Source organism: Populus alba, chromosome 1, assembly GCF_005239225.2.
Source record: "Populus alba chromosome 1, ASM523922v2, whole genome shotgun sequence".
NCBI lineage: Eukaryota > Viridiplantae > Streptophyta > Magnoliopsida > Malpighiales > Salicaceae > Populus > Populus alba.
The window spans coordinates 13,015,789-13,025,886 of record NC_133284.1 but is presented as its reverse complement, the minus strand read 5'-3'; the positions used below and the strand labels follow the sequence as shown (position 1 = coordinate 13,025,886).

The 10,098-nt window shown below is 31.9% G+C and overlaps 1 protein-coding gene across 2 annotated transcripts; it reads left to right on the top strand.

Annotated features, from left to right (window-relative positions):
* The first annotated feature begins 4,773 nt into the window (after positions 1-4,773).
* Positions 4,774-9,897, top strand: LOC118039264 (probable ADP-ribosylation factor GTPase-activating protein AGD8). Of its 2 annotated transcripts, none has more exons than XM_035045919.2 (7): positions 4,774-5,162; positions 5,264-5,382; positions 6,071-6,503; positions 6,611-6,877; positions 8,357-8,479; positions 9,142-9,240; positions 9,394-9,897. In XM_035045919.2, the coding sequence occupies exons 1-7, from the start codon at positions 5,094-5,096 to the stop codon at positions 9,499-9,501; spliced, it is 1,218 nt and encodes a 405-aa protein (XP_034901810.1). In that variant the 5' UTR covers positions 4,774-5,093; the 3' UTR covers positions 9,502-9,897. The 2 variants fall into 2 exon arrangements, with proteins under 2 accessions (XP_034901810.1, XP_034901811.1); XM_035045920.2 differs by having other exon boundaries at positions 9,371-9,489.
* The last annotated feature ends 201 nt before the right edge of the window (positions 9,898-10,098 follow it).

Here is a 10,098-nt window from a genome sequence, read left to right as displayed (position 1 = left end):
GATAATTTTTTTTATTTATGTTTTAGATTGTTTAGATATTTAAATTTAGTTGGGTCTATTAAATTATTAAATCTCTATGAGTTTTATTTTATTAATATTTTATTTCATTTAAATAAAAACTTGACTCGAGTTTGAATTTAAACCCTTATTTTCTCAAACAATTTACCAAGTCCAATTATTGTTTAATAACCATCCATTATAACGATGTACAATGGCACATAGAAAACCATCATGACTTACCATCAATGGCGAGTAGATTTGTCGAGCACATTATTATTTTTGAAACATAAGCATGTTCATCATCAATTATTAAAAGTTTTAAAGTTTTTTTTTCTACAACTTTGATCTGTATTATTTTGAGATTTATTTTTTTAAAAAAATAAAAAATCCTAATTTTTTAATTTTTCAATGCACTGTATCAAGAGTTGTTTCAAATTTTTTTAAGATTATCATTAAAATCAAGTAGAAAAGAAGAAAAATAAAACAAAACAAAGGTCACCACGTCAAACCGGCAACAACAATACCAAACGTGTTGCTTGTATGTGGAGGGGATACAAAGATACTTCAACCAATGCCTTTAAAATAAGATTTTGGCCACTAAATATGGCACATGTTATTCAAATCCAACAATATTGTCCACACGTTTTCAAATTTGTTTTACTTTAAAGATAATAAAATAATTATGTTGTGTAATAAAAATATATAAAAAAAGTATTTAACTATATTTATTTTTATAATAACCAATGACTTCCATGAAAGAGACCCCCTTACCTTAAAAACAAAGCTAAATGAATTTGTCAATCAAAGGTGAAATGGTAATTTCATTTAGGAGCATCTTTGTTTTGTTCTTGTTAATTTGAGCAGCTTGGGTTTTTATCTTCCTTTTTCATTCCAAACACAAAGGGACTGTGCTGTCTATGCGCGTGGTGGAGACATCCAAAATTCTACTTGAAATGGATTGCTTAAAGTTTCCGCTGCAATTTAAACGTGCATGTTGGTCACATTTTGGGTCCGAGAAAAAGATTTAACATGCTAACTATGATAGGCCTCCTTTGTTGAGTTGACTTCACTGACTCTGGTAAATTATGTTTTTTAAATGATTTTTTATTTAAAAATATATTTTTTTTAAAATTATTTTCAATATTAGCACATTAAAATATTTAAAAATATCATAAAAAGATTAATTTAAAGTTAAAAAATAAAATAAAATTTAAAATTTTTAAAATACAAGAACAAAAAAAAATCTGAACTTCCACCTTCGATAAATGAATAATTTATGGTGGCACGTGTTTTAACAGGCAAGCATGATGATGTGATAACGACATTTACGCTCCAAAAGAGGTGAGGCACGAGCGTAATGAATAAATCGGAGGGACAGTCAGCAAGGCTGTAAAAAGTTATAAAATAAAAATTAGAAGATCATTATAAAATAAACAATATAAAAATTTAAATACCTTGAAATACATACTTTAAATAAAAAATTATATATGATTTAACTTAAAAATCCCTAGACAATGATGAAGGTAAATATAAGAATGGTTTAATAAAGATATTTCTTAGAAATTGTATACTGTTAATTCTATATATATATATAAATATATTTTCTTCAATGAATTATACTTTTAGGTTGACTGAAAAACTATTTCCCATTAAATAATAACATTTTAAAACTCTTTAAACAATGAGAAATGTAGAGTAAAAATAATATTTTTAGAAAAACAAACACATCATAATTCAGAAGCTTAAATATTTTTGCAATATCAGGAGAATACAAGAAGCATGAAGAAAATTAAAGAGGAGGAAAAAAAAAAGAGTATAAAAACAAATGAAATAAGTGGGCCCCACAGGATTATAAAGCAAAGTTGAAGAATCACCACAGGCCCTTTTGGTCACACTGTCAGGGGGGGCAGGGTGTTCTATTGGGATTAGAAAGCATCTAAAGAAACAGCTGGCAAGCAATCAAATCAAAGGGAGGAGGGCCAGGAGGCCTCTGTGTCATCAAAACTCGTAAAATCGGTATAAACTCGTGAGTTTATATGATTTTATCGAGTTATCTGAGTTAATTTTAATTGTTAAATTTTTTCTATTTAATTTTACATATTAAATATAAATTTATTTGGTATAATTACTTAGGATATGTTTGTTATGAGATGAAATTTATTCACATAACAAAAAAAAAAATTAGGAAGGGAAAGACGCCTCGTCTGCAAATGGGCTGAAATATTACATTTGTTACCATAACTTCTAGCTATTGAATTATTGATGACTTCAATATGTTTTTACAGAGAGCAAAATTCTAGAAGTTTGAAGCCTCAGAAGTAATAAATATGATCCCTTTTACACGAACAGCATTGTTTAGTGCTGCCATGGAAGGCCCGTCAGGGGCCCGCGATGAACCAATATGGGTATGTGACGACTACCTTACAAAGTTACACTTCGGATTATGGGCCTTCCGGCAACACACTAGGCTCGTCGTGCTTATGTTGTCGGACCAAGTTTTGATGAGATTTTTTTTCCACTGTGTTTAATTTTTGTCTCAGATTATTGACTATCCGTTTGCTACCCAATAACATTACGTTGGAGGAAGCAAAAGAATATACTCAAGGAATATGCGGTTCAAATGTGAGGTAATAAAAAATATTTCTCATTCAAAAAAAATATATATATATAGTTGACAAAACCATTCAGGCAAAACCTGTTTTAAAATATTAAAAATTCATTCACACAAAAACATTTATATACCTTGTTGTTTTAATTAAATTTACTTTTTACGGGGTTATATTTGTCTAATGACCAAATTACGTATTTGGTAAACTAACTTGGATATGCGTTTTTATCTTTTTTAATTTAATTTAATTTTAATTATTTAATTTTTTGAAAAAATTAAACTTCAATTATATTTTATTTTTTTTCTTTGTATATAGTTATAACATTCTCATTTAATTTTTTTATAGTGGCCAAGATCTCAAACTTTTGTTTACTTTTTTTTTTTTTTAAAAAAAAATAAACACTACCATTACCTTAACATCTTTTTTTACGTTGAAAAAAAATCTGATTAATAAGATTATTATAAAAAAAAATTATCATATGCTTATTGTGCATTTTATGAATAGTTGTCAAATTTAGCTGAGTTTAAATGATATATTTAAAAATTAAAAATTAACAACTAATCATGTAAAAATTAATAAAAACACATTTATTTAAATAAAATAAAAACTTATTCATTTATGAATAATATAAGAAATTTATTAAAAATAAAAAATTATACATATACTAAAAAAAATAATCTTATACAGTAGGAAATGACATAATTATAAAGTTTTCTAATTTTTTTTTATTGTAGCAGTGACAAATCTATAGTTTTTGGGTTTTTTTTTTAGAAAAATATGTTTTTCTTATTTATTGTTTTCCTTATACTTTGATATATTTATGATTTAACACTTGACCTATTATCATTATTTTTTTTCTTATCTTAATTTTTTGTAATAAGTTTTTAGTTTTTCCTTTTGTTTTCATTTTAAAAAAAAAATATATTTGCTATTCCTTATGATTGGAATACTTTTCACTCTACACTTTTTCTATCTATACCATTTTTCTTGTTCTTATCTTCATTCTTTTATATTTTGTTTTTTAATTTCTGTCTTTATATATATTTTTTATAAAAATATACTGTACAAAGATTAAGAAAATAATATTTTACAGTAACAATTAAAATGTTGTCTCATTTTTATATAATGTTAAAAAATACCTTAAGATCTCATATAGTTTTATTAATGTATATGATTTTCACTATCTTTATTATATGTAAGCATTGACTTTCTAATTCACGATTATAATTTTTACTCGATGTCAAAAAATTTGTTAGCTAGACCTACACATTAATTCATTTATGTTAGAAATTTTTTTTCAGCATGCAGCGAGGTGAATTAAAATAGACATGTTAATACTTTTTATATTTATATTGACACAAATAGTTCTCATTTATTTAAGTAAATGCATGCAAATATTTTTTTTATTTTTTTTTGTGAAAATATACATTTTGAAAACTTACATGTTTTTTTTAAAAAAAATATATTTAATCCATGACTAAGCATGGGTGAAATAACTAGTTGTGGGAAAAAAAGATAAAATGGCAGAAGTTTGGATGGACCTTAGGGAGGCCGAGGTAAGCCTTCGACACCGTGGCCCTTTCAGGAAGAGGAAAGCATTAGAACTACATTTTGGGCCCATTGTTCGATAGATTGGCAAATAAATAATTAAATATTTTAACCAAAAACTTTTGTAAATGTAGTTGGAGCTTATATCTAATTATTGTTGGGCCCATTCTGGAAACCTCCTCTGTCTTCAAACGAAGAAAGGGAGAGAAAAGAAAAGGAGAAAACCTCCGTCTTGTTCTCTAAGAATGGATCCTATTTTAATAAATAAATAAATAAACCATATTATGTGATTTTTGTAAATAATAATAATAACGCTAGCTTCATCATATAATTTGAAAAACTAAATGACTGAATTTTTTTTTTTTTAAATACCAGACTGCAATTAAAAAAAGAGAGAAAATCTAACATGGTAAATTAAGATTCCGTAAAAACACAGATACTGTATTTGTTGGCTGTGCTTTAAAGTCTCACCATACGACCATGGGTTGACGGCCTGTAACACTCAACAAGCACTGACCGCTAGCCTCACCCCCAACCGTCAGCACACACAGGCCCATTTAAGTCATTTCCTTAAAAATAACCCTTTTTTTTTTAATTTTTTAAACAGCCAGAGCCCCTCGCAGACGGAAACAAGTCACCAGAAATCATCGTCCGTCAAGCAAGCACCTTCCAGGGGCATTTTAGTAAATAAATAAATATATATCTCCAATTCATATCTCCCTGTCTAATCTGTTGTTGTTGTTATTAAATTGAAGCCGAAGCAAACGAACTCGCTCTCTCCAACTTTGCAATTTTATTTCGCTTTATATTGATCTCTCCCTTCCTCTATTTGCGATCTACTGGTTCCAGGCTGAGGTGGAGGCGGTGTTGCAGCAATTCGCGTCACCTCTTCGGGATCACTTTTCGTTTCTCTCCCTCCCTCCCTAAATTAACACCATGGCGTCGGAAAATTTCACTGACAAAAACGTGGTGTTCAGAAAACTGAAAGCGAAATCGGATAACAAGGTTATTCTTTATTTATTTCGTTATGGATCTGATTCAGATCTGGAAATTTTATTGTTATTATATTGGATCTGGAATTTACGATTTCGTGTGTTTGTTATTAGATGTGTTTTGATTGTAATGCGAAAAATCCTACTTGGGCTTCAGTAACGTACGGGATCTTCCTTTGCATCGACTGCTCTGCTGTTCACCGTAGTCTCGGTGTACACATCAGCTTCGTTAGGTAAATTTATTCTCTGTTTTTTTAGTTCCGTGTTTAATTATCCGATTTTGCATTTAATTTAGATTTAAATGACAGTTTTTTTTCTTTTTAAAGTAGAATGAAGCTTGTTGATGCACAGGATTGGTGCAAAAAGTTAATTTTATTTGGATCAGATAATGTGAAGTGAGAATTGTACGTGATAGATTTGGAGATTAATCAATATGATTTTTTTTTACTGAGAGATAATGTGATCATTGCTTTGGAAAATTAAGAAGGGAACATCAAGCATCACATGAAAAATGAATGCTTCCTCTTTAAACTACCTGGCATCTTGTCAATTAGTTTGGACTAGGTTGTTGAGGTAGTTTTAGTTTTATTTCACTGCTGGATCAATGGTAGTGTATGGACGATTCTTTTTGCAAGTAGACCTTTGCATTTTGGAAATAATGGCCGTAAAATTTAGAATGTGGTTGGTAGGATGTAACCAATGACGGTAAAATTGAGATCTCAATTTCAGAAAATTTACTCTGGGTTTCTCTGTATCTATAGACTGGAGAGACATGTTCCAACTCCGAACCAAGTTTTGGTGATATCTTTGCTCCCATTAGAGCTATATATATTAAAATAAGGGTTTCTGTTTATCCTCTTTTCTTCTAGCATTTATTTTTCAGGAACGACTGTGATGCAATGTTATTTCCTATTCATATAGGTCTACGAATTTAGATTCATGGAGTCCAGAGCAATTGAGAACAATGAGCTTTGGGGGAAATAATCGCGCTCAAGCGTTCTTTAAGCAGCATGGTTGGACTGATGGGGGGAAAATTGAGGCCAAGTATACATCCAGAGCTGCAGAGTTATATAGGCAAATACTTTCAAAAGAAGTTGCTAAAAGTATGGCAGAAGAAGCTGGCTTGCCATCATCCCCTGTTACTTCTCAGTCAACCCAAGCAGCAAATGGACTTCCTGATGTCAAGATTAATGATGCTCCTAAAGAAAGCTCATTAGGAAAACAAGAAACACCTGATTTAGTTCGTTCCCCAAAAGCTTCTCACTCGGTTATTACCAGTTCTGTGAAGAAGCCACTTGGTGCAAAGAGAACTGGGAAAACAGGGGGGCTTGGTGCTAGAAAGCTTGCTACGAAGGTAGGTTTTTGCCTAACTTTTAGAATTATCATCAGTTATCTTAGAAGCATATCAGCTTGACATTTTTTACCTAGCCTGCTTCTTAATAGTACAGCCTTCAATTGCAGCCTAGTGAAAATCTCTATGACCAGAAGCCTGAAGAACCAGCACTTCCTGTAACTTCCACAACTAACAACAACAACAACACAAAAGCTGGCACATCCTTTGCATCTCGCTTTGAGTATATAGATAATGTTCAACCTGCTGAGATGATTTCTGGTGGCCCACAAGTGATTAGTCATGTATCTCCGCCAAAGTCATCAAGCTTTTTCGCAGAATTCGGGATGGAAAGCGGTTTTCCTAAGAAAGGAAGCTCAAACTACTCAAAAGTTCAAGTAAGCTCTTTAACATGCATTATCTGCTTATGGTCAACTGTAGAAAACCAGGTAATACTTACACTTACAGCTAATAACCACTAGTTAATGCAATACCACCTAACTGTGACTTCTCAAATATAGAGACTGCAACCTTTGAAAGGATCCAGGTTTTTATACCAGGCAAGAGTCTGAAAAAAATGGATGTCAAAATGATATTGAAATTTTTGGTTTCATCGGCCAACTGAATTTTAGACTATTAATTAATTTGTTAGATTTTAATTCTCTTCCCAAATCTGGTTCAAATATATGGTAAGTTGCTACCAATCAGCTTTTTTTCAACCACACTATATTCAGTGCTTAAACAAATCAAAGCATTTCATATGCAGAGTTGAAAAGGGGGGAAAAGCCATTTACTTAAGTAGCACAAATTGAGAGTTTGTAAAATTTGTGAGGAATGTGAAAAGCATCTATGTCCTTCCATTATGATTTTCAGTAAAAACGAGGCATCATGACATTTAGCTTGTGATGACACTTCCAAACTGGTTTAAACTCTCTCATAAGCTAGTAAAATTGAAATTTATTTTGAAGTTGTAGGGTTAAATTTGCATAATACCCGTGCTTAAGCTGCTATTTCTGTATTGTAATAATGTTGTGATGTTTTAGTGACTTTTCAATCTCTTTTTTATTTTTCAGCATGCAAGTCTAGATTTTGCAAATTATGTCTGTCCCGTAAAAAGAAATAAGGGTCGTCAGTTCTCATGGAGTATTTGTGGGAAAATCAATAGAGTGACAGCTTGGTGTTTTTACCTGAAACTACGTAGTGGAGTTTTTTAAGTTAATTTTATTTTGTATATCAATGTCATTCTTTTGATTTCACTAGGTTTTTGTGTTGGTATTATAAAAAAGTCTTCAGTTGATGGGTTTCCTAATTCACTTATGTGCATGTCTCATGGTGCTTCCTCTTACCTAAATGCTTTTCTTTTTAGCATGATTCTGTACTTCCTGAATAATGAGTATATTAAATTTGTATTTTACATCATCAAAGGGGTGTTTATATTCTGCTATGAGATTACCTGTAAGTCATTCCTTTTCAGTAAGAGGATTTAAAACATAGTTGATTTTGTCTGAGAGTTTATGTTTAAGAACCATGAAGATAAATATCATAGAATAGGTAATGTTTCTGCAGAAACCTTCTCTCTGTTGATTGTGATACTTTTGTGTATCTCTATTTTTTCTTCTCTAGCTGCATATAAAATGGATCTTGATATTAGTGGTGTTTTTCTTGCTCAGTAACAGTCTTGATATTTTATGTTTTCTATTATTTGTTAGCATTCTCGTCATTAATCACTTTACTTGTGTTTTGGGAATTGCAAGTGACATTGGAGACACTATGCCCATTGTTATTGGAATTTTTCAGATGACACTAGTGATTTAGTCAGCAAGGAATTTGTTTGTTTAGTTCTGTACTTGTTTGTTCATACATCCTGTTATTATCAGATTCAGGAAACAGATGAAGCAAGAAAGAAGTTCTCAAATGCAAAATCAATCTCATCAGCCCAATTTTTTGGTGATCAGAACAAAGCTGATGCTGATGCTCAAGTTTCATTGCAGAAATTTTCTGTATGCCCTCTTGCTACCACTATTTAAATATATGTAAATTTTATTTTGTTTATAGTGACAGGTTTCAAGAATTTCATCCCATTCTCTCTGTTTTTTGTGATTTTACTACTGTTAGTTCATCCTTATCTGCTCTGGTGGTCAATAGATTGAAATTATGGATCAGTTTTTGGTTCCAACCAGAAGTTTCTTTACTCGGCCAGGGATTCCCCCCCCCCCAGCTAACATCTACCCTTATCTGGGAAAAGAACTGTGGTTTTTGGATGACGTGAGTGAGAATTCCAAATTCTTACCCTTGCCTTCCCTTCCCATTCCAAACTTAGGTTCTAGCATGCAGGAAAAATGGAAAAATGCCGCGGTTACATAGAAGTGCTTTTTTTACCGAACCAGTTAGGTAATGAGGAGTTGAATCACCAATGGCTCCATGGTCTTCCACGCAGTATCTCTCTTATCAAACCTATACCACATGCCAGACTTGATGGAACTGCCTCATAAGCTAGACAATTCTGTCCACATACCATTGCATACATCCTAGCTGCTTAAACTGTAATGGGCATCGACCAGCTCATTTCTAATGAAGGCCACGACGAACCACTAAAATCTTGCATTTCTTTCTTCTGAAATTTTATTTAAGTTTAAAGGGTGTACGTTTTATGCTGTTTCAGGGCTCCTCAGCTATATCAAGTGCTGATCTTTTTGGTCAAAGCGATGATCACTCCATTGATCTTGCTGCGAGTGACCTCATCAATAGGATCTCTTTCCAGGTAATGCTTTGCATGTTTTGGTGCTTAAATATTTGAATGAACTTCTGTTAAGAGTAGGAAACCACTGGTTTCTTACACTGTTTTTCGTTCCTTTTCTTCTTCTTTTTTCACTTTCCTATATCTATCAAAGGTTTCTTCCCTTGTTTAACTCAGGCACAACAAGATATCTCTTCCCTAAAGAATATTGCAGGAGAGACTGGGAAGAAGCTCAGCTCCTTCGCATCAACCTTCATAACTGATCTTCAGGACAGAATCCTCTGAAGTTGATGGGCTGTGTTAAAAAATCTGCAAGTTTGCTACATTACCAATCAATATCAATGTAGTGGAATGTAAAATGAGTCCGTATAAAATTCTTTTTGAAGAAAAATAAAAGCAAGACGTTTTCAGGCTTCTGATAGGTTTTCTATTATTATACTGTAGTGCAGGTTTTGGGATCCTTTCTGTTTTGGTTTCTCGGAGTGTACTAAAGAGACGTAGGAATTGATGTTATAGACAAAGTGTTCTGTTGAAAATTAGCTGCGTTGTCGTTGGGCTAATATTAGGACACACGGCAGAACATTACTTGCCATTCCCAAGGAAACAGCAACTAAAGCTTTGTGACCTAATATTACTGATGGTGCAATACTTCCATCCTTGCAGGCACTGTTTGGTTTTTCATGTTCTAGTTTTGCAAAATTGTGTTTAGTATATTTTAGCTAATACGATCGCTGATGATTTATGATTATTAAGGGTGTGATTTCGTGTAGATCGTGGGTACTTTCGTGGTGTTACGGTGTATAATGCCCACCTGGAGTGTTAGGATGGTGCTATATGCACGGAAAAGGGAAAACAGAAAAATGAAAAACAGTTTTATTTACA